The following is a 25,792-nucleotide window of genomic DNA, read 5'->3' as shown; positions in this document are numbered from 1 at the left end:
GTTGTCACCCAACGACTTTATCAGCTGCTCCAATTCTTCCCCAAACAGGAACTTGCCCTTGAAAGGCAGGGTGCCGAGCTAAGACTTCGAAGAGACGTCGGCTGCCCAATGCGCAACCACAGGAGCCATCGTGCAGAGACCGCAGAAGCCATGGTTCTGGAGGATGTACGGAGCAAGTCGTATAAGGCATCTGCCCCATAAGCTTCTGCTGCCTCCAGGCGCTCTACTTGTACCGCCTACGGAGGAGGAAGATCCTGTGCGCTCAGCAATTGCTGCACCCACCTGAGGCTCACCCAGAGCATATAGCTACTGCAGATGGTGGCCCTGATGCCAAGGGCCGAGACCTCAAAAATTCTCTTCAGGAGGACCTCAAGTTTGCAATCTTGAAGGTCTTTCAGCACCGCCGCCCCTGGGATAGTGGTTAGCTTTGTGACAGCCGAAACAACGGCATCTACTTTAGGTATCTTCAGAAGTTCCACTACATCCTCCGGCAGCTTGTCCATGGCTCGACCCACTGAGACATGCATCAGGAGCATCCCACTCCCAGGCCATAAGCTGTTGAAGCATCTGATGAAGCGGAAGAATCCTGGCTGGACCCCACAAGCCTGCCAGAACCGGATCAACAGTGTCTTGGAGTGAATCTGCCTGGGATAGAGCCAGGCCAAGCTCCTCAAGAACATAGGGAATGAGGGCCTCCAGCTCCTCCCTCTGAAACAGATGGACTACTTTAGGGTCATCCCCATCAAAACCAGAGGTTTCTCCGGGTCGTCGTCCAGATCAGTGCCGGGGTCCCATCCGGGGGTGCAGGCCCCACGGGGTCCGCCCGCCCTGAGGGAGATGGCGTGTCTTTGAGCAGCGCAGGACCCAGGATCTTCCAGATCCTAACGGACCCCGAAGGCTCCTGACGCCTGGGGACCTTACCGGGAGGGCCCACTAAGGCACCCTGAGAAGAGAGGGGTTCCTGCTGGGACAAACTTGCCAAAAAGCTTTGTGCATTAAAAGCACAAAGTCTGGAGTGAAGGAGTGCGGGACTGGCCCCTCCCCTGCTGGGGAAGGGGGCTCCTCCACCGAAGAATCAGAAAAATCATCCCCTGGGTCCCCCAGGCTCACTACAGCGGGAGAAAGCGGCGGCAGGAGATCCCCTCCCCCAACCGCTCAATTCCGAGCATCGGCAAAAGTTTTTAAGATGGCCGCGTTCCCGCGCTGATAAGGAATGGATCAGTCTGAAGTAGCTATGAGGTGGGACACTTAGCCGGCCTGCGGGCCCTGCCTGAGCTCCCTCTCACTGCTCCCAAGGAGCCCTCCCCACCGGGGAGGCATTGGGAACAAAGTCCATCGCGAGAGAGCCAAGTGGCCGACTCCCCACAGGCCGAGCAGCGCACCTCACGTGGCATGGCTGCCGCAAAAAAAAAAAAAGAAAAGATCGGACAGGCGCCCTAAGAAAGAAAACCCATCCGGACCCGGTCACACGCCTCAAGACACTGACCTGCCGCCGGTACAGCCTGGCCGGGAAATCCCCTTCTGCTGTCGTTTGGGGGGGGGGGGGGTGGTTTCGGATTTTTTTTTTTTTTAAAAGGCACAATACTTTTGAGAAGGGTAGGCTGGTCCAGATACTCAAAAAAGAAGGTATGGGATGTGTGTTTGGGGGGGGGGGGGGGGGGGGGGGGGGGGGGAGAGGGACTGGACCACCGGTATCACCCCAGTTGCCTCACCATACCAGGGAGCGCAGCGGACTTCCCAGCTCAGCTCCCACAGCCCCATCTACCTGGGAGGATGGTCCCACTGAAACCTAACAACCTCCTGGGAGGAAAGCTGTTTCCTTCTGTCCAGCAAGCTAAGTGTTCCAGTTCTTTTTCATTCTTTTTTTTTTTTTTTGAAACCCCAAATGGGTCAGGACCACAGGTTTTGACCCACTTCCATCTGCTGGAGACAGAGAAATACTGAAGAGACGCAGCAGCACATAGGCTTAAGAGGGGGCACTCTTGAAGTTTTTCTCTGTCTCTGTCTGCTGGGAGGCAAAACCCAGCTGTCTGGACTGATCCGGGTACATACAGGGAACTGTTTATTCCCATTATGGAATGAACACACTGTACTCTAGACAGCTTGTAGTCTACAAAAAAATTATTCAAATTGATCTCCATCTTCACAGAAATGCCTGACCTTTGAACACGCATTTGTGGAACAAGAATGGACTTTGGGCTAGGGTAAAATATGAATGGAAATGGAGAAATTGCTTACCTGATAATTTTGTTTTCCTTAGTGTAGCCAGATGAACTCAGGACCAATGGGTTATGCTCCCCTGCTAGCAGATGGAGTCAGGTTTCAAAGCTGACGTCACCCTAGATACACCCCTCAGCACATCAGTATTCTCTTCAAAAGCAATTGTGGACATACTATTGAAAAACTCGATTAAAATGTGACTAAAAACGAATAACCATAACTGTATAGGGATTGCCTCTGGCTGCGGGGGAGAGGGCTTTGGCTGTCACTGCCACGCTCAGCTTCCTACACCCGCTGCCTTTCAGCTGCTTCAGCAGCAAAGTCCATGCCGGGAACCGGCTACTGGACCAAGGCTCACCTCTGAGGGATCTTGGAAGTCGCCTCAGGAATTCTCAACTGAGGGAGGGACCTTTAGGTTGCACTGCAGGAGCGCGGGGCTTGAGCTTTCTCCAATTTAAAAGCAGAATTTCTTCTTACAAAAGGTACAGCGATCCCGATAGGGAAGGCACGTCCACATCTGCTAGGAGACAGAGAGATACTGGGGGCTGAGGTCACTGCAGGGATGTATCTAGGGTGACTCCTTCTCCATCTGCTAGCAGGGAAGCACATAACCCATTGGTCCCGAGTCCATCTGGCTACACGCTAGGAAACAAACTTTTACCCAACAGTTATCTGAAGATACTGGAACAAAATGTATTTCAAAGTAGGAAAGTACAGTTCTATTGAAAAACTGGCCATGCAGATCACCAAGAACCTCAAAAAGGCTCAAGTGGCCACAATCTAAAATGGTGATGCATAAACCTGCCCCTCAGGACCCCTCAATTCCAGATTAGGTTTTCAGGATACCACAATGAACATGCACGAAAAACCTGCATATACCAACGTAGACAAATATAATTTTGTGCCTGTTCATTGTGGATATCCCGAAAACCTGATGGACTTATGGGGTTCAGAGGAAAACGTCAAGAATCATTTTAAATGAAGACTGGAACGCAGTGCTTCAGCATTCTAGAAACAGAACAAGACATTCATGGATTGTCAATGGGCAAATCAGGGGCTATTCCTGACCCAGTAACTATGCTCTCCATAGTTTAACTCTTTCATCACAGGTAGCCTGCTCAGACAGCCAAGAGAAAGGAATCTTCAGCACTTATCAGAAGTAAGCGAAACCTGTTTGGGTATCATCACAGCAAGCCACCTGCAGCCATTCCTAGGCCCAAGTTGCCTGTCTTTATCCCCAGCAGTTATCCTTGGACACAGCAGAAGACAGGCATGAAATGTCAGGGCAGAACACCAGAGAGCTTTTTTAAGAAGCTTAAATAAAAGTAATAAAAGGACCTTTAAAAAAAAACCCCCGAAAGCTGCATTCACAGGAATCAACACTGGGCCAAGTGTTGCTTAGGATCCTCCTCCCCCCCCCCCCCAAAAAATCTGAAAAACAAAAATGAGATCTGGCCATAAGGAGCACAGAGTGCAAGTGTTTTATTATATGGCAATTGCTGCCAGAGTATTAACAGAGTACAAACTTAAGACTATAAGCCCGATGGGGAAATACCTACAGTACTGTACGTAAGCCAATTTGAAGGGTCAAAAAGTGGAATATAAAATAAATTAAAAGGTAGAATTTCTGCCCATAAACATCACTTAAATGAAGCTGAATGCCCTGCACTCTGGTCACATTTTAATGAAGGCAGAGCGCACCCCGGGATGCTGAACACACCCACTATGCTTAAAAACATGCCTTATCCGATTTATACTCGCTCTCTTCTATGGAACGCTGACAGAAGAGTACCCTCCAGGTCATTTTTATTGAGGACAATGTCCCCATAATCCACAAGACCGGTTACTGTGCTTTCATCTGTCCAGAGTGGAACATGACTAACAACAGCCAGTCAGTGACAAGATCACACTGCAGCAAATGTCCTTAGCTGGCACCCAAATCCTCCTCCCTCCACAACTCCTGAAATTAGAATTGTGAGGGGGAACCACCCTGCCCCATCCTTCTCGCTCCAACTCACTCACCACTTCACTTTGCATGTCTGTGAGCCCCACTCCACGATGTGCTTGTCCTCGGAACAGCTATACAAACAGCCGTTATCTTGATGCCACCGTACACAGTTCACTTTACTGTCATGACCACCAGTCTGTGGGAGAAAGACAGCAAAACGATGCCTTGATTACACTACAAGGCAAAGACATCCCATGGGATCACACAGCCTTTAAGTGAAACACCACAAAAATCTGACCTTTATCTTTGCCAAGTGAGAAAACTAGGGTGGGAAAATGAGAAATTACTACTTACCTGATAATTTCCTTTGCTTTAGAATAGACAGATGAATCCCAAACCAGTGGGTTATGCACCTCTACCAGCAGATGGAGACTGAGCAAAGCTGACATCACAGTATATACACCCCTGCAGTGACATCAGCCTGCCAGTATTCTCTTCAACAGCCAACTGTGGACACACCAACAAAAGCTTGATTAACAAAAGATAACCATTCTAGTACTCAGTTAACAAGAAACACTGATCTCAGACAAAGAATGTGTTAACACTAGTCTAGGGACTGGATTAACACTTACCAGTACCTCTGGAACCCATAGCTACACAGGAGGACCATAGCACAATCATTTGGCAGGAAGCTGGATTCATCTGTCTATCCTAAAGAAAAGGAAATTATCAGGTAACTAATAATTTCTCATTTCTTAGTGTCTAGACAGAATCAGTGGGATGAACCCAAAGTACTCCCAAATAGGGTGGGAGGCTGCCCGCGGTCCACTCAAAACTGCACGTGCAAAGGCTGCATCCTCCCAGGCCTGCACATCCAGACGATAATACCTGGAAAAAGTGTGTAAGGAGGACTACATCACAGCTCAGCAAATGTCAACGGGAGACAACAATCTAGCCTCTACCCATGACACTGCCTGAGCCCTAGCTTGAAAAGGCAACGACTGCTCAGCATCCACTTACACAGGGCTGTGACTACCTCCTTAACCCAGAGAGCAATTGTAGCCCATGAAGCTGGCTTGCCCTGTTTACTTCGACCATGGAGAACAAACAGGCAATCCGTCTTCAGGAGAGGTTTGGAAACCTCCAGATACCATGCGATATGTCTCTTGACATCCAAGGGACGCCAACAGGCGGTATTCCTCCGCATCTCTTTCCTTATTCAGAGAAGGCAGGGAAATGGACTGATTCAAATGAAAATCCTAAACCACTTTTGGCAAAAAGGAAGAAGTAGTACGCAGCTGATTCGCCCCTGGAGTCACTCAGAGGAATGGCTCCCGGCAAGACGAGGTCTGCAGCTCGGATATTTTATGTGCCGAACAAACTGCCACCAGAAACACCGTTTTCAAGGTTAGTAACCGCAAGGAGAGGTTATGCATTGGACGAAACGCAGGGCCCGCTAAGAAATCCAAAACCAGATTAAGACTCCACAAGGGGACTGGTAAACGAAAGGGAGGACGAAAGTATTTCACTCCTTTCAAAAAGCGGGCCTCATCTGGATGAGCCGACAAGGGTCCATCATTCTCCTGACCCCTGAAACAGGCAATAGCAGCTACCTGAACCTTTAAGGAATTAAAGGCCAACCCTTTAATTCAACCCATCCTGCAAAAATTCCAAAATTAGCAGGATCTTAACCAAATGAGCAAGAACCCCTCGATCTTCAGACCAAGCCTCAAACATTCACCAAACCCACACATAGGCTAAGGAAGTGGAGAACATTCTTGCGCGTAGCAAGGTGGCAATCACTGCAGAACAATATCCACACTTCAGCAAGCGAGCCCTCTCAAGGGCCATACCATAAGACAAAATAGAGTCGGATCTTCATGAAGAACAGGCCCCTACCATGTGCACTGGAAACAGGCCCAGATCCATGTGCACTGGAAACTGAAGGGGGGAGTCTACCAGGAGCCTTTGTAAATCCGCATACCATGGTCTCCTGAGCCAATCTGACGCCATCAGAAGCACCATACCTCTGTGACTCTCAAGCCTTCAAACCATTGTGCCCAACATGGGCCACGGGTGATAAGCATACAGCAACTTGTCCTCCGGCCATTCCTAAATGAGAGCATCGATACCCAATGACTTCGGATCTCTCCTGCAATTGAAGAATCGAGGGACCGGAATCGAGTAGAGGAGGACCGGAAGGCTCATCTGCATACTGCTCCCAGCATCCCCCGGGAGAGGAGTCCAGAGGTCACTGCAAGCGATCCAGGGATTGACTGCCACGCCCCAGCTTCCAGAGGCCCTGCACGGTTTGCAGTAGAGGAGGACTGGAAGGCTCATCTGCATACTGCTCCCAGTATCCCCCGGGAGAGGAGTCCAGAGGTCACCGCAAGCGATCCAGGGATTGACTTCCACGCCCCAGCTTCCAGAGGCCCTGCACGGTTTGCAGTAGAGGAGGACCGGAAGGCTCATCTGCATACTGCTCCCAGTGATCCTTTAAAGGGCATCTTTGTAAGGTTGACCTTTGAGGTTGCATCAGCTAACCAATTCTGCAGCCATATAGCTTGTCTTCTGGCCGCTACCACGGAGGCCACACCTCTGGCTGAAACACGAACTAAATCCAAGCCCACATCTTTTAAAAAGGCAGTGGAGGGTTTCATAGCCGCTCTGGGGTTCACCCCAAGTCATCCACCTCCTGAGAGAAAAGTAGGCACGAATGCGCTACCAGGGCACAACAAGACGCAATCTGTAAAGTCATTGCTTCTGTGTCAAAGGCTTGTTTAAGGTTAGACTCCAACCATCTATCACGTGCATCCTTTAAGGCCGTTCCTCCCTCCACTGGGCTAGTTGTTCGCTTAAAGACAGCGCAGACTAGTGCATCCACTTTAGGGAAACGTAAATGTTCTCTCACTGCTGGATCCAGCGGGAATAGAGTTTCTAACTCCTGGCCCCCTTTTAAACTTGCTTTTAGGGCATCCCATTACAGGTCAATCAACTCCTGGATGGCTTCCAATACTGGGAAGTAGCAAGAGGCTTTGAGCAAGGAAATCAGAATGGGATTCTTCTCTAGTTTCGTCATAGATTCCACTCCAGGAACTCCCAGCATTTTCAGGGTCTGGGAAACCAAGGCCGGCAAGTCATCCTTATGAAAGAACCATAACATGGTTCAATACGGTTCTAATCCCGGTTGATTTTCCCTTTCTTCCAAGGGATCTTGCTCTTCGTCTGTGCCATCAGGGTCCCACTAGGGATACCCTTGGCCCTGAGGTCTGCCAACAGGAATGGGAGAGGGGGCCAGCTGGTGTTCTGTTCGGACAGGGGCAAGGATGTAGACTGCACCTGTACAAAGGTCTGTATTCTCTGGAAAAATTCAACCCAAGAAAAGGCCACAGGGTTCATGCCTAGCCCAGGGGGAACTGGAGAGGGCCCAGCAGAGTTTCCCTCTCCCATGGAAGACACAGCCAAGGGGTTACTCAGATCCAGAGTACTTCCAGTTAAGGCTGCCAATCCCTCATCTGAATGGGAGGAGCCGGGCTCAGCAAAATCCAGGGAGACCAATTCCCCTTGGGCTTCCTTACAGTGATGACAAATTGGTTTCCAGGTCAGGCTGGAAAGCCCTAATATGACAAGCAGCGCTGAGAGCAAGGCGCTTATGTTTCTTGGCTGCCGGTGCCATTGACAGCAGTAACTGTGTTCAATCAGTTGTCGCCTAAAAATTTATGCGCACCAATTTTGAGCGCCAGGTTGGGTGCGGAGAGAGACATGCACAGCCCATGCGCCCAGCTTTTCCTGTATCCTGCGCTTAGTTTATTGTGCATGTGCACAGCCGACGCACTGCACGTACAGACGTCCTATGGCAGTACGAGGTGCACAAGACAGCACTGCCGCAACCTATCACCCGGTGCGCCGACAAAGTTTAGAGCATGGCCTAGCCCACTGGGGGGCTGCTCATAAGCCCACTTCCTTATGCCCCAATGGGATCGGGAAAAACATCTGTATGACGCACCGAGCAAGGAGACCAGAGGAAGTCTTACAGAAACCCCTCTTCTCTGAAGGTAAATCTTCTTCCCTTGTTTTTTTTTTTTTTTAAACTTACCTGGGCTCAGTGCTTACTGGCTGAGAATAGAGACGGTCTCTGGCTGCAGGGGGAGGGGGCTTTGGCTATCACTGCTGCACTCGGATTCTTGCACCCACTGCCTTTCAGCTGCTTGAGCAGCAAAGTCCAAGCCGGGAACCAGCCACCGGACCAAGGCTCCCCTCTGAGGGAGCTCGGAAATCACCTCAGGAATTCTCAACTGGGGAGGGACCTTTAGGTATCAAAGCAGGAGAGCAGGGCTCAATCTTTTCTCCAATTTAAAAGTAGAATTTCTTCTTCTAAAAGGTACAGCAATCCCATAGGGAAAGTATGTCTACATCAGCTGGTGACGGAGACATACTGAAGGGCTAAGGTCACTGCAGGGGTGTATCTAGGCTGATGTCAGCTTTGAAACCTGACTCCGTCTCCATCTGCTGGCAGGGGAGCCCAACCCATTGATCCTGAGACCATTTGGCTACACGCTAGGAAAAATGCAAACTAGGAATACCTGCACCAAGCATAATATCAGCAAAAAGAAACTAGTAAAATGTATTTCAATTGCAATGGTTCCCAAACCTGTCTTGGAGGACTTCCAGCCAGTCAGTTTATCAGGACAAAAAGATGACTATGCATATGAGAGCTGCATGCACACAAAATGTCTCTCACATATTCAATGGAGATATCCCGAAAGCCTGATTAGCATAGAGTCCCACAGAACAGGTTGTGAATCACTGTCATGGTCTATACATTTTAAAAAGGTAAGACCACCAACACACAAAAAAAAGCTTCATCCCTAAAAAAAAATAAAAATAAAAAAAATATCTAGAATAAGAGATTGAGTGGAGTATAGGGGCTTTGTAGTAAGGCTTATTTATTTGAAAATGTTTATATACCGCCTTTACAGAGTTTAGTCAAAACGGTGTTCAATATCATTGAAAAAAACATGGAAATATAAGTATAAAATAAGAAATAAGAAACAATATTAAAATTACAAAAAATATATAATGGTGGAGTCAAGATGGCCGCTTGCATGCAACGCTGACTCAGAGCTCCCGCCAAGAAACTCTTCCTAAGCGCTAATTTCTTCACAACATGCCTCCTAAGAGAAAGGAGAAACTGAGGACTTACCCCTCCAGCTCCTCAGTACCCGCGGGACAAAAAACCATCGAGGAGTGCGCTGCCATTCACCAGACGCGGGAGGGACCGAGCCCCGCTGATGAAACAGGCAGGGAAGCAGCAGTTTCGCCTGGGGATTTATCTTTAAGCCCTCCCATACCTAGGATACCACAAGCGACGCTGTTCAGCCAGCCGGTGAATGCTGTGACGGAGACACCCAGAGCAATTAGCTCAGGGGAGCCCGTGGAGGGCACAGAAACTGGCGGTTTGGACAGAGGGAAATCTAACTTACAGGAAGTTCTGCAGCCTGAAGAAGCCAGTAATGGTAAGGCTGTTTTGATTCCTACTAATGTTTCTTTACTATTAACGCCGACTATGGAACAACATGGTGAACTAACCCCTCCAAGTAAACCCGCTGTGGTAACAATGGACTCCCTATGGGAACTGATGGCCCAGCAAAATTTAGCCCTCCAGGGCTGTATGAATCAGATTTCACAAATTTCTGTTAAACTGGAAATGGTAACTCAAGATCATGACAAAAGAATTAAAGATCAATCAGATAAAATGCAATCACTTGAAACGCAGATGAAAGATGCAGAAAGTACAAGCGGTCACGATCCAGGACTGTAACGCCTTAAATAAAAAAACAGAGCTACTGGAAAATAGACTGAGAAGGTTTAATTTAAGGCTATTGAACGTCCCAAAGTAATGGGAGAGCAACCAAGACTAACATTGCGAAGATATTTGAATGAAATATAAAAAATCCATTTTGAAAGTATACCGGCATTTAACAAGGTTTATTTCTTGCCGTTCAAACAGACACGAGAAGGGATGAGACAAAATTAAATGGATCTGGAATACTTAACTGACTTTTTAGAGTCATCTGCTGTAGAGATCATTGAGAGAGCAACTTTATTGATATCCTTTATAAATGAACAAGATAGGAGTGTGATAATGAAGAGCTATTTCCAGAATATGGGGGAAAAATTTATGGGCCAATTTGTTCAGATCTTTCCTGATCTGGCAAGAAGTACACAAGAAAGGAGAAAGGATTTCCTGACACTTCGAAAGGAGACTAGGGAGATGGGGGCTACATACCAACTCAGATACCCATGTAAATGTGTCATTAAATATGGTGGTTATATACATGTGTTTACGACTCCTGAACAACTGAAATTGTGGCTCAATTCCCATAAAAGGGCGATGGTAACATCATCGCCAGCTGAAGGTCCAATAACCTAGTTTAAAGAGAAAAATGGTGGGTTTTTTTTTTTTTGGTTGCAAGTTAAGGGCAGATTTCCTTTATGTCTACTTCTTTAAAATGTACTGAAGATCATAGCTTCCTTAGTTTCTAAGTACCCCCCCCCCCCCCCTCTAATAGTATAGGGGACTACAGAAATAAGTATTTTTCATTGATTTTTATTCTGATATGGATTAAAATGGATGTTTTCTTTTCTGAACAAAGATGGATATGCTTTATAATTATAAAAAAATTGCAATAAATAAATAAAAAATAAATATATATATATATATATATATATATAATATAAAGTAAAAAATTGAGGAGAAAAATAAACAATTATAAATAGTGATTCATCATGAAAAGAAGCAATGTGCCATATGGGTAAATGTTTGATTATTTAGAGGGTATGTCTTTAAATGCAATTTGAAAGAAATGTGTTTTTAGAGATTTTTTGAATTGTTTTGAGTTTGAAATAGATCTTAATGAATCTGGTAGAGCGTTCCAAAGAGTTGGACCTGATATAGAGAAAGCTCTTTTCTTGGTGATATCAAGGCGTGCCAGTCTAGGTGATGGTATGTCTAAAAGATTTTTGTTCATTGATCTTAAGTGTCTGGATGGTTTATATATACGAAGAAGAGAACAGAGGGTAGTAGAGTTAGAGTTATGAATAACAGAGTGAACAATAGTTAAAATTTTGAACTGTATTCTATATTTAATCGGTAACCAATGTAAGGACTGAAGTATGGGGGTAATATGATTTTTTAATGAAGAACCTGATAAAATACGTGCAGCTGCGTTCTGAACTAATTGAAGTGAATGAAGTGTGCTATCCAGAAGACCTATGTAAAGAGAATTACAGTAGTCAAGCCCAGAGAAGAGAAGGTATTGTAGAATAGTGCGAAAGTCATGGAAAAAAAGCAGAGGTCGAAGTCGTTTCAAAAGTTGCAATTTATAAAAAGAATTCTTTGTTACCAGTGATATATGTTGTTTTAGAGATAGATCGGTGGTAATGGTCACACCTAAATTTTTTGCTGATTTGGATATTGGGATAGAAGTACCTTTGAACAGTAGATGAGATGGAGGACCATTGGTTGGTTCCGTAATAGATGACAGATGGATAATTTCAGTTTTAGCTGGGTTAAGTTTTAGTGTATTGTGGGATAGCCAAGTATTAATTGTTGTGAGATATAAAGATACTAAAGAAAGAGTATGTGGCCATGATATTTCATAAGGTACCATAAAATGTAGATCATCAGATTAAATTTTGAACTGGAGATTTAAAGAAGCAAGAATGCGGCAAAGAGGTAACAGATAAATGTTAAAGAGGATGGTTGATAAAGAGGAACCCTGAGCGACTCCTGAAGCAATAGTATAGAGATCGGATGAATGGTTATCTATGTTGACTTGCTGAATGCGTTCGGATAGAAATGAAACAAACCATTGAACTAAGCCTGAGACACCTATGGATTTGAGAATGGAAATGAGAATTTGATGGTCTACAGTGTCGAAGGCTGCGGATATATCTAAGAAAACAATAATATAATCTGTATAGGAATCAAAAGCCCGAAAAATAGTGTCAAAGGATGTAAGTAAGAGAGTTTCGGTAGAGTGACCTTTACGGAATCCATGCTGATTAGTGTGTAGAATATCGTTTTCAGTTAGATAATTTGTGAGCTGAGATAGAACTGCTGATTCAATAAGTTTTGCTAAGGATGTTAGTGAAGTGATAGGCCTAAGATTACTAGGCTCATAAGAATCTTTGGATTTATTTTTAGGAATGGGGAGAATAGAAGTTTTTTGGGGGTTTTTTTGTTTTGTTTTTTTTGGACAGGCTGGAAAATGTCCAGATTCCAAAGATTAACTAATTGACTAAGGCAGTCACTTGCATGGAGTGCTAAAGCTTTAAAGAAAGATCCTGAACAGGGGTTATCAGGCGAATTTGAAGGATTTTGTTTCCTCATAATGGTTTGTATGACATTCTCGGTAATTGGAGAAAATTCAGACCAACTGTAGTTAACTTCAAGAAAGTTGTAAGAGGGTAATGGAAATTGTGTCAATTGGTTAGATATGTCTAAGACTTTGGATTTGAAATATTTGGCAATTTTATTGCAAGAAGCTGCATCATGAATGGTTAAGTTTCCATTTTGAGTAACTGTTAAAGATTTTCAATATTGAATAAAATGTTTGGGTACCATTTGCCTTTGATATTTTATTCGCATAATAGGACTTTTTTGCTAAATTTATATTTTTGTTATACTGACGTAGTAGACAATAAAATGCGCTTTTTGTGAGGCCTGAGATCCAAGATGGCGTTGGACTGAAAGGACGCGAACGGAGCTCCGGGGCTTTGTGCTGTATATTGTTGCCTTATTGCCTTATTGCCTTCCTAATCGGAACTATGCCGCACACTAAGAGGAAAGGCAGACTTAGGGAAGTTTCCTCAGCGAGCCCTAGTCTGCCGAGTTCGCAGACCTTAATCCCGGACCTGTTTGCTCAGGCAGCCAGACCTCCAGAGAGTCCCGCGCTTGCGGCAACGAGTGAGCAGTCGTTACAGCTTGCGGGCGAAATAACACTAAGTCCTGGAGCACCGCTGACTCCCTCCCCCCCTGCAAGGACACAGCCTGAAAACGCTGAGCTTTCTCAACAACGGATGCCGTTAGAGGAGGTGAGCTCAACTGAGGTGCGTTTTTCGGAGGAGATCGTGGTTCCTGCGATGGAGGGTGGTGCAATGGCGTCCACCCCGCTGGGAAGAGGGCAACCCCCCGAGAGCCTGAGAATGGACAGAGGAGGGGGATCTATCCACCCGAGATATCCAGAGGTATGGATGAAATTAATATTGTTATACAACCGGCACCCTTTCCAGTTTTAAAACCTTTGGAAAGGCCTCAAAATATCACCCTAGAATCTCTGTGGCTTGCAATATCAACATTACAAACCTCTTTAATGACAATTTCGGAAGGATTTAAGATAACTCAAGACTCAATATCTAATGTGAAAAAGATTATGGTTGGTCAAACTGAGAGAATAACTTATATTGAAGGGAAAATAAAGAAAGTAGAGGAAGTCCAAAACTCAATAATTAAAGGAGAAGTAATTATGAACAGAAGAATGGAGACGTTTGAGAACGAACTGAGAAATACAAATATCAGAATTATAAACTTCCCGAAGTGTAAACTGATTTCTGCTAAGGAGCAATTTAAAAGTTACCTGAAAGACATAATGAAAATGTCAATTGAAGATATGCCTGTTATAAATAAAGCTTATTTTGTGTCTGCACTTAAAACTACAGAAAATCAGATGGAAACGGAAGAAGTAAGGTTAAATATTACGGAGTTTCTAGAGACCTCACAACAATATCAAGTTGAAGGAAGAGGTACCCTGTTGGTTAAACTTATGTCTTCAATGGACAGAGATACAATAATGAAAAAATTTCTCCAACATAGGTCAGAGTTATATTTAGATCAAAAAATGTGGATGTACCCAGATGTTTCGAAAGAAACTCAGAGGAAAAGGAAGAAATTCCTGTCTTTGTTGCCTCAAGCAAGATCACATGGAGCTCAAATAATATTGAGATTTCCCTGTAAATGTGTGATGAGAGTGGAAGGTCAGAGATATGTTTTTTACGACCCTGACCAGTTGGGAAATTTTATACAAACACACCACTGGATTTTGGACACAGGACAGAATTAACTCAGCTATAGAATATAGTGCAGCCTAACTTTCAGTAGTTTTTGAAAATATAGTTTGGTTAATATTGCTCTAAATTTAAAAATGGATCTTCTCTTACTAGTATAAAAGTGAAAAACAGCAATATATATTATTTCCATTTGTTTAGTTAATATGCCTTTGGATTAGTATTTTACTGAAAGTGGAATTGTAAAAGAAAGAAAATGTTTAATTTACACTATATGTTTAAGATTACTGTATTACTTGACATTTATTCTGAAATGTTTGAATAATTTGAAAATTCAATAAAAACAAAATTTAAAAAAAAAAAAAAAAAAATGTGCTTTTTGTTTCCGGCATTTTGTTGCGTCTCCATTTCGTTCTAGCTTTCTGAGAGAAGTTTTCAAAAAGTATAAAGAGTTGGTATACCAAGGAGCATTAGTTTTCTTATTTTGTCGTATTTTTGTTTTTAATGGGGCAATTAAATCTAAGGACGAAGATATTGAAGAATTCCATATCTGAATGGACTCATTTATACTAGGAGCTAATGTGGTTGGAAGATTAGGAACTACAACGTCAATAAAGGTTTCTGTAGAGATAAATTTTCGCTTAACAATGAAACGGTGATCATTAGTATTAGTAATATTTGAGCAGTTTATATTAAGAGAAAAATTAAATAGTGATCGGACCATGGTATGGGAATGATCTTTGTCTTTTCTTGGATATCAGAAGGTGGTTTGTGTATGCAGGTCAAGATATACCCAAAGGCGTACAGGAGTAGCTAGGAAGCCAGGGGTCCATAAACATGGTCCAGCAGGGAGTAACAGCCAGAAAAGGTACAGCTCCTGGCACATGCCATTCAAACCTAGGATGCTATGATCTGCATGGAAGCGGAGTAGAGGCCATTGCTGTATAATTATACTATGTGCTCTTGGGGGAAGAAATTTCTACATGGCTCATTTTTGGGCTAGTTATACACGAATGCTGAATACCTCCCCACCTTATTTATTTATTTTATTTAAATTCTTTTAATATACCGATGTTCAAGACCAGGTCTTATCGTACCGGTTTACAATGGAACTGGGGGAGAACCTATGAACAACTACATAGAAGATAAAGTTACATTAAACAAGGGAGCATAAACATGGGCGTTGGAAGAAAGATTTCAAAACGAATACATTGGTGGGTATAGAAAATAATCAGAGAAAGGCAATTAAGTAGCGAGACCTAAAAAATAACATAAGGTAGCTGAAATTCAGCTGGAGAATTTATCATATGCAATTATAAGTATAACATTTCCTGTGTCAGGAGGAACAAGGGATGTAAACGGGGGGGAGATGGTGGCCGGGCAGGGACCGGAGCAAGGAGGGAGGGAGGATGTAGGGAATGGGAAAGGGAGGTGAGAGAGTCAATATTGGTTAATGGAGGCTCCTTCAACCTTGTTAAGTTTAACATTCTCCTAGCTCTATGTAACATATCAGCTAAGCAGCATTTAACAACATTGTAGACGATGGCAAAGTAAGACCAACTGACCCATCCAGTCTGCCCTGTTCTTCTCCTGTCCTTGGTGCAAGGATATATCTCAGACGTAGAAGCTTGGGAGCTTTTAAGACATCACTTCTACCTAAGTCAGCATGTGTTTCTTCCTCCTTGTCCATGAGCATACAACTCTCCATACTAAACACCCAGCCCTCCCCGCCCCCATGTCTTATCACCAAGCTTTGTAATTAAACAGTCACCAAAAACAGTAAGGCTGTGCCTGAACATTTAGCCTCCTAGGTCCCCATGGCCTTGCTAGACAATACCTGCCCACCACCAACTTGATATTATCAACCAAAGTGGTGTCAAGAATCTTTTAGCCTGATTCAAACCCAACTGCTCCATAGCTTGCAGTGTTGCTAGACTGTGCTTCCTTTTTCTGTCTTTTATTTTCACATCTCCCCTTGTCTCCGCCTTCCAAGGAGTAAAGGGTGGCTTATTTGCAATGTGCACAATGCTGTTCCTACCAATGTTCTCATAAACAGTCCCAAATGGGCTTGAAATCTGACAGAATGCCGGTTTCTATCATCTTTGCTGGTCATTTAAGCTGGGCATCTACCACTCTCTTTCTACAGTAGCAATTTTCTCATGTTCCCTCTGAACCTTCCTCCCTCCAACTTCAAATGACAACTGCTGTCATTGAAATTGTTATACAGAAAGTTTCCCCTTCCTGTGAATTAATGAAACCTATCAAATATTTGAAAATTTCTATTATATCCCAGTAGCGGCTAAAGAGCACAGTGCTTACCAGCTTGCTCTGTAATTCTCCTTTTACTATGCTGTATAATAAAATGCTGCCAACTGTCGTACCGATGGCCAAGAGATCACATTCTTCAACTGATTCTGCAGCCTCCGATTTCCTCTTCTTTCTTTGGGGACCCTCCTAAGAGACAGCAAAAAAAAATAAAAAAAACCACAGGTAAACTACATGGTCAATCCCACTAGGTAAAGCATACATTTAAAACAAATCTGAGAAAATTCATTTTCACTCAATGCACAATAAAGCTCTGGAATTCATTGCCCGAGGATGTGGTTAGAACAGCTAGTATAGGTGGGTTTAAAAAAAGAAGGTTTGGATACATTCCTGGAAAAGTCCATAAACTATTAACCAAGTTAGAGAATAGCCACTGTTATTACTGGCACATGGGATCTATTTTTTTGGATACTTGCCAGGAACCTGTAACCTGGTACACTGTTTGAAACAGGATGTTGGGCTTGATGGACCCTCGGTCTAACTCAGTATGGCAACTTATGTTATGTACTCTTCAGCTCCGCCTCACTCCCCAGCTTCATCCCTCTTTCTGTATTGCCCAATCCACACTCTACCACCACATAATCTTTCCCTCTCTCTGGTTGTACTCCAACTCCACCCCCCTTTCTCTGAATAGTCAATCCACATTCTACAACTATTCATTACACCTGAGCTCAGCGAGCACTCTCTACTACCATACATCTCAATTACGCACTTCCTACACTTCACAGTATTTCTCCATCCTTGGATGGGCTTTTACTACTAGTATCTTAATGATTTCTTAGACAATACTCAAGGACCTCAAATTTCTTCATTTACATACTGCCTCTGACAAGCAAACTATCACAAGAAACAACTAATTTACTTTGGATAACTACTGTAAAGTTACTGTAAGAAAAGCTAACATCAATGCATCTACAGCATTGCTCTCTGCTTCAACAGCAGGGAGAAATGTGGAAAAGAGGATTTACATTCAGTCAACATCCAACAAGGCATGGATCTGTGCAGTCTGGGTAAACAAGCATTGGGGTAACTTGCTTGATGCGGCGGTTACTACCCGTGCAATTACTCTAACAGACTGAAGTCAGCTTTCCTCAATGGCCAGCACTCTGACACAGAACCCAATATAATAAAACTTAAGTAAAAAAAAAAAAAAAGCGCTAACATTTAGCACACATTTTCTTTAGCAATGCAGCACAAACTGAGTTGACACCTGATGTAGTAAACTAATGGTATGCAAATAGAATGGAATTTATATTTTAAAAAGGTATGCTATCCCAAAAATGTTAGCTTACTCCAATCATTTCTGTACATAAATCCTGAAAATTGGACTTCCACACAACGAAATCCCCATAGATTAACCCTATCCCCAGAAATTTTATTTCTGATCAGAATTTAAAAGTCAAGTGTTAAGAAAACATGAGCAAAGCTTACATATCTCTATGCATGGGGAGTGGGGATAAGACTGATGGTTTAATATGGAACTTGCATGAAGGAGTGCTAACATCATGTGCAAAACTTAAAATCAGGAATAAATTTTATACACAAAGAAGTGTGCACACTCATTTAGCACTCCTTACTGAATCACTGTCACGGAGAGGAATAGAGTACCATATATACTCGTGTATAAGCTGATCTCATGTATAAGCTGGGGGTATTTTTGGGGCCCCAAAATCAAGATTTATCTGTCACCTGTAGATAAGTTGAGGGCAAAACTAGGGGGCTTTTGAAATGGTTAAATCACATTAAGAAACAAACCGATAACTTAAAAAAATGCTTTTATTTTTTAAAAGCAGAATAAAGTAAGTCTCATAAGAAAATGTCCCTGCTGTATGAATCCTTGCCTCCCTCCTCCATGGCAGCCCTCCCTGTTTCAATCCTTCCCTCCCTCCCTCATGTCAAAATGTGTTCTTTCAGATAATAGAAAGCCTAGGGGGCACTCCATCAAGTTAGCAAATAGCACATTTGAAACTATTCGAGGAAAATTCTTTTTCACTCAACGCACAACTAACCTCTGGAATTTGTTGCCAGCGGATGTGGTTAGTGCAGTTCGGTTTAAAAAAGGTTTTGATAAGTTCTTGGAGGAGAAATCATTTAACTATTAATCAAGTTGACTTAGAGGTAGATTTTTAAACATATGTGCGCGCGCTATAAAATCCGGGTGGCACGCGCAAAGGAGGGATGAAATAATGCAATTTTCTCGAAGCGACACATCACGGCCTTCTCCAGTTCTCTACTCCCTACCCTAACCTCCCTTCCCCTCTTCCTCCCCACCTCCTATCCTAGCTACCCCTATTTTTTTTTATTTTACCTTTTGCTCAACAGGAGCAGTAGCAAGTTGCGCATGCTGGAGTGCACTTCCCCAGCATAGCAGCAAATGGCCATTGTACCGGTGCCTCAATCCTCGCCATTGGACCACCTCTTTTCTTTAGCCGGCACATCTGCACATAACAGGAGTTACGTGCGCGGCCGGACCCTTTCTAAAATGTGCGCGGCACGCGCAAGACCCGGTCGAACACGTAACCCCTGTATTTTACACGTACAAGTGATTTGAAATCTACCCGTTAGGGAATAGCCACTGCTATTTCTGGCATCAGTAGCTTGTTTTGGATACTTGTCAGATCCTAGTAGCATGGATTGGCCACTGTTGGAAATAAGATGCTGGGCTTGACGGACACTCGGCCTAACCCAGTATGGCAACTTATGGCAACCTGGCCTCCTCAATGCTAACGCATCACCACTCATCGAATTCATTGCAGATCGGATAGACATAGACATCCCCGCTATCATCATGGGAGATTTCAATCTACATGTTGACTGCATTCCTTTACCACCATCATGCGAGGCCTTCCTAACATCTATGTTAGCCATGGGCTTCACTCAAATTGTCTCCAGTCCTACTCACAAAGCTGGTCACACGCTCGACCTGATTTTCACAAATTCTCACCTCCTCACTACTTCACCTCCCATCTGCACCTCCATTCCATGGTCTGACCATGCACTCATAAAAACGACCCTCTCTACAAACAAAATGGTCACCTCAAACAACAAACAAAACAATACTATACAATATAGGAAGTCTTGCTCCCTAGAAGACCTGTCCCTAGCCCTCTCACAGAACCTACAGAATCTAGATCTCACTAACGAGAACACTGCCTACAGCCCCTGGAAGAACATCACTAAACAAATCGCTGATGAAAATTGCCCCAATATCACCAAAGAAATAACACCTTCTAACATCTCTGTTAAATGTGAACCGGAGTGATATGGGGATATGGGGCCTGATGGGATTCATCCAAGGATATTGAGGGAGCTCAGAGATGTGCTGGCGGGACCGCTGTGCGACCTGTTCAATAGATCCCTAGAAACGGGAGTGGTGCCGAGTGATTGGAGAAGAGCGGTGGTGGTCCCGCTTCACAAGAGTGGGAACAGAGAGGAGGCTGGTAACTACAGACCGGTTAGCCTCACTTCAGTGGTGGGAAAAGTAATGGAGTCACTGTTGAAAGAGAGAATAGTGAACTATCTACAGTCCGGAGAATTGATGGACCAGAGGCAGCATGGATTCACCAGAGGAAGATCCTGTCAGACAAATCTGATTGACTTTTTTGACTGGGTAACCAAGGAATTGGATAGAGGAAGAGCGCTCGATATCATATACTTGGATTTCAGCAAAGCTTTTGATACGGTTCCGCACAGGAGACTGGTGAATAAAACGAGAAGCTTGGGAGTGAGTGCCGAGGTGGTGACCTGGATTGCAAATTGGTTGACGGACAGAAGACAATGTGTGATGGTAAATGGAACCTTCTCTGAAGAGAGAGCGGTTTTAAGTGGTGTACCGCAAGGATCGGTGTTGGGACCGGTCCTGTTCAATATCTTTGTGAGCGACATTGCGGACGGGATAGAAGGTAAGGTTTGTCTTTTTGCGGATGACACTAAGATCTGCAACAGAGTGGACACGCCGGAAGGAGTGGAGAGAATGAGACGGGATCTAAGGAAACTGGAAGAGTGGTCGAAGATATGGCAGCTGAGATTCAATGCCAAGAAGTGCAAAGTCATGCATATGGGGAGTGGAAATCCAAATGAACTGTATTCAATGGGGGGGGAAAGGCTGATGTGCACAGAGCAGGAGAGGGACCTTGGGGTGATGGTGTCTAATGATCTGAAGTCGGCGAAACAATGCGACAAGGCGATAGCTAAAGCCAGAAGAATGCTGGGCTGCATAGAGAGAGGAATATCGAGTAAGAAAAGGGAAGTGATTATTCCCTTGTACAGGTCCTTGGTGAGGCCTCACCTGGAGTACTGTGTTCAGTTCTGGAGACCGTACCTTCAAAAAGACAAAGACAAGATGGAGGCGGTACAGAGAAGGGCGACCAGGAAGGTGGAGGATCTTCATCGGATGACGTACAAGGAGAGATTGAAGAATCTAAATATGTACACCCTGGAGGAAAGGAGGAGCAGAGGTGATATGATACAGACTTTCAGATACTTGAAAGGTGTTAATGATCAAAAGACAACGACAAACCTTTTCCTAAGGAAAAAAATCAGCAGAACCAGGGGTCACGATTTGAAGCTCCAGGGAGGAAGATTCAGAACCAATGTCAGGAAGTATTTCTTCACGGAGAGGGTGGTGGATGCCTGGAATGCCCTTCCGGAGGATGTGGTGAAGACCAGAACTGTGAAGGACTTCAAAGGGGCGTGGGATAAACACTGTGGATCCATAAAGTCAAGAGGCTGCCAATGAAGAGTGGGTGACTCGCCAGAATGATGGCTACTGCCTGGAGTCAATACCCTTATTAAATAAACATACACAGGCTTGACTCCAACATCGCTCTAAGCTTCAACAGCAAGAGGAAATGTGGAAAAAAGGATTCACACTCACAAAGAGGGGAGTAGCTGGCTTGTTACGGCAGTTACTACCCCAAATCAAATAAGCCTGATACTTCACTTTCAATGCATATACAGCATAGTTCTCTGATTCAACGGCAGGGGAGAAGAAAAGAGGGTTCGCACTCACAAAGCGGGGAGTAGCTGGCTTGTTACGGCGGTTACTACCCCAAACCAAATGGGCCTGATACTTCACTTTCGATGCACATCCAGCATGGCTCTCTGCTTCAACGGCATGGGAGAAGACTTATACGTCACGCATATCCAGCATAGCTCCCTGCTTCAACGGCAGGGGCGAAGAAAAACAACCAATAAGGGCTAATAACATAGTCTGGGTAAAACAAATAAGCATGGGTGCAGCTTGCTTATTGCGGCGGCTACTACCCCAAACTAATCAAGCTAGATATTTCACTTGGATGCAGCTCCATCACTGCTCTCTACATTAAAGGTGGGGATGGAAGGGAAATAGAACCAAGAGCTAAGAGAAACAGATAAGTATGAGAGAAAATATGTGTGAAGCTTGCTGGGCAGACTAGATGGGCCATTTGGTCTTCTTCTGCCGTCATTTCTATGTTTCTATGTTTCTATATGTATTGTATACAGGAACTTCCGGTATATAAAAACCATAAATAAATAAATAAATAAAATAACCCAAAAAAGCCTTGGTTCACCCCTGAACTTAAAGCCCTTAAACTCCAATTACGGGGCAAGGAAAAGAAATGGCGTAAGAACCCCTCCCGGGCCCTCCAAGCTTCCTACAAACACACCCTCCTCACCTACAGAACCCCCATTTTGAAAACAAAAAGAGATTACTACGCTCAGAAAATCCACAACTACCAATACGATGCCAAAGCCCTTTTTAAGTATGTATCCTCCCTCACAAATTCAACACCTCCCCCTTTCTCAGACACAGACGCCAAAAACAAGTGTATGGAATTAGCTATTTCCACACTAAAATCACCAATATTATCTCGAAATTCCCCACAACCCCCCCCCCTTCCCCTTACCACTCAAAAATCACCCTGTAACACTCATCTCATTCGAACTCACCTCTGCCGCAGAGATAACTAGTCTCCTAAAGAAAATTAAACTCTCCCTCCACCCCGAAGATTCCATCCCTACAAAATCGCTCCTTGCTATTCCAGACGCCATAGCCAAACCTATCTCCAAAATTATTAACCAATCCCTCACCCTAGGTAAGGTCCCCGATGAACTGAAACAAGCCACCCTCAAACCCATCCTAAAGAAACCTAACTTGGACCCTGCAGTCCCGGCCAACTACTGACCGATATCCAACCTCTCATTCATAGCAAAACTCATGGAAAGGGTAGTTAATGCTCAGCTCATAGAACAACTTGATAGTCACAACTTGCTTTTCCCCTCTCAATTCAGCTTTCGAAAATTCTTCAATACTGAAACCTTGCTAATATCTCTTACCGATACAATTCTCAAAGGGTTAGATAAAGGCCAATCTTACATCCTAGCCCTGCTAGACATCTCTGCGGCCTTTGATACAGTCAACCATAATTTCCTTATCAAGCGCCTCTCAGATATTGGTATCGCGGGCTAAGCCCTGAACTGGTTGTCCTCCTTCTTAGACAACCGCTTCTACAAAGTCAAAATAGGCAATCATGAATCTAACTCAGTCAAGTTATCAAATGGTGTTCCCCAAGGCTCTTCCCTCTTCAATATTTACATATTACCCCTATGCCAATTACTTGCAGATCTTAGACTTACACACTATGTATATGCGGACGATGTCCAGATACTTCTTCCTATCACCGATTCTGTAACAAATGCCCTTAAATTATGGGATAAATGCCTATCCTCAATCAATAGCCTTCTCACCAACCTTAACCTCGCCCTTAATTCCTCGAAAACTGAACTTCTCTACATTTCTCCTGCCCGCCACCCTCCCACTTCTCCGCTCCCGACTCACCCTTTCTCACAACATGTCAGAGACCTAGGGGTCACCTTGGATGACCACCTCAATCTCCAAAAACACATAACCAACATTACAAGAGACTGCTTTTACAAATTATACATCCTGAAAAAATTAAGACCCCTTTTACACCATAACAACTTCTGAACTGTCCTCCAAACTACACTATTTTCAAAAATCGACTACTGCAATACCCTACTTCTAGGATTGCCTGCGTCCACCACCAGACCTCTTCAGATGCTGCAAAATGCAGCAGCTAGAATTCTTACCAACTCCCGTAGATCTGACCATATCACCCCAATCCTCAGAGACCTCCACTGGCTTCCTATCCCAGCTAGAATCCTTCATAAAAGCCTATCATCCACAAAACCCTACACAATAATGAGATTGACTGGCTTAATGACTCTCTCCAGTTTCATATCCCCAAGAGGCCTACCAGATTCGCCTACCTAGGGACTCTAACTGCCCCCTCACACAAATCTACCCAGCTCATGTCCACCCGAGAACGTGCTCTCTCCATCGCAGGTCCTCCGTTATGGAACTCGATGCCGCCAGACCTACGCTTGGAACACTGTCCAAACACCTTTAAAAAAAAGTTTAAAACCTGGTTGTTCAAACAAGCATTCACTTAATCCCATCCTAGTCTCTGTCCTCACCCCCAGTTTCCATAACTCCAACTATGTAACCCTATCACTACCTAACTTTCCTATAGCCATCTCTGGTAAACCCCAAATATTATACATTGTCACTACAATTTGCCGCAGCAGCTAGTGCTTTTGACTGTCGTACAGTTTTTGTAATTATATTATGTAATATAGTTGCTATCTCAACAAAGTTGTTTAAGTTTGCTGTATCCTTCCTGCTATTACTCTCACTTGGTCCCTTAGACCGTTCCGCAGTCTCACCCCGTTCCTTACGATTCCCTGTTAATTGTAACTTTATCCTTCCTTTCTCCCTACTAGTTTTTTGGCTCCCCAGTTGTATGTGAACCGATGTGATATTCATTTGAATGTCGGTATATAAAAGTTATAAATAAATAAATAAATATAAATAAACTTATGTTCTTATCAATGAGGGAAGGCCATTATGAAGAGAAAAGAGAACTTAAGAGTAAGTGGCAGGAGTGAAAATCTATGTTATGGAAACTTCTGCCTCCTAAGCATCTACTGCAGAGCCGTGGGCCTGCAGCCAAGAAATCCATCAATCAGACAGCATGCTACTTCTAAAAGAAAGTATGCCCATTTGATCGACATCCCTCCGGCCTCAATATCTTCAGATACATTCTAATGCTTATACTACCCAAGAATATGTCATTTATACAAACTCAGCTGTGGAGCTTGTTTACATACTAGGTGTGTGTGTGTGGATAGACACTAAGAAGCTTTACCACAAGCAAAAAAAGGGGAGGAAAAAAAGTTGATAAGCAAAGCCTGATGACAAATATCATGGATCCAATAGCAAGGAGTCTACCTGTAGGCCACCAAATAAATCATAATATTCCTGACAAATTTTAAAAAACAACTACAATGGGGAATATATGTATATATAAAATGTGTTCTAATGTACGGAAGAACTTGTGTGTGATAACCACAAGACCCTGCAAATTCCCCCTCTGCCAATCCAAAAAATGACTACAACGGGGAATACATATAATGTGTTCTAATATGCGGTAGCACATATAAGTTTGATAACCACGTGATGTTTATAATGTTTAGCTAATGCGTACCATCTTTAATTTCAAATGTTTCAAGTTTTTTTTAATTATTTTTTAATTTTTTAATTTTATACTTCAATAATAGTGCTTCAGCACTGGCTTATACAATGCTTCACAATAATGATGGCTTGTTTTTTTTACAGGGCTCTCCTAAGTCCCTGCAGCAGACAACTTATGTCGAAACACGGCCAATGTCAGGCAGATGGCCCTGACTCATGTAGGAGGTTCAAACTAGCAAGATGGACAATGGTCTACTAGACCCTATCAAGATAAGTACAGTATTGCTTTGCAAACTGTGTCATTAGTGAGTTGGGTTGACTGACAAAGAGAGTGCACATCATGAAGCATCGTATAAGCCAGTGCTGAAGCACTATTATTGAAGTATAAAATTAAAAAAATAATTAAAAAAACTCTTGAAACTTTTGAAATTAAAGATGGTACGCATTAGCTGAAACATTATAACCATCACGTGATTATCAAACTTATAAGTGCTATCGCATATTAGAACACATTATATGTATTCCCTATCGTAGTCAATTTTTTGGATTGTCAGAGGGGGAATTTGCAGGGTTTTGTTTGTGGTTAACATAAAATTTAAAATTTAGCCTTAAGCTCAATGGAGATATTTATTTTCTAGACTTTATATTTTAAGCTGTTGGTTTACTTGGACACACCACTCACTGTAATGTGCTGT

General features: G+C 43.6%; 1 protein-coding gene and 1 non-coding gene across 3 annotated transcripts in view; both read right to left on the bottom strand.

Moving 5' to 3' along the window:
* The window catches only part of WDR43 (WD repeat domain 43), a 180,883-nt gene that overhangs the window by 150,046 nt on the left and 5,045 nt on the right, over positions 1–25,792 (bottom strand). For both annotated transcript variants that reach the window (XM_029592968.1, XM_029592967.1), the window contains exons 2-3: positions 16,556–16,690; positions 4,243–4,364 (exon numbers count right to left, since the gene is read on the bottom strand). In XM_029592968.1, the coding sequence (XP_029448828.1) occupies positions 4,243–4,364; positions 16,556–16,690 (257 nt within the window). The remainder of the gene's footprint in view (positions 1–4,242; positions 4,365–16,555; positions 16,691–25,792) is intronic.
* LOC115088896 lies at positions 3,335–3,413 on the bottom strand. The gene has a single exon (XR_003855970.1). It is a non-coding gene; the product is annotated as a small nucleolar RNA SNORD53/SNORD92 (small nucleolar RNA).

The sequence above is a fragment of the Rhinatrema bivittatum genome, chromosome 3 (genome assembly GCF_901001135.1).
Source record: "Rhinatrema bivittatum chromosome 3, aRhiBiv1.1, whole genome shotgun sequence".
Taxonomy (NCBI): domain Eukaryota; kingdom Metazoa; phylum Chordata; class Amphibia; order Gymnophiona; family Rhinatrematidae; genus Rhinatrema; species Rhinatrema bivittatum.
This window is presented reverse-complemented; position numbering and strand designations above follow the sequence as displayed.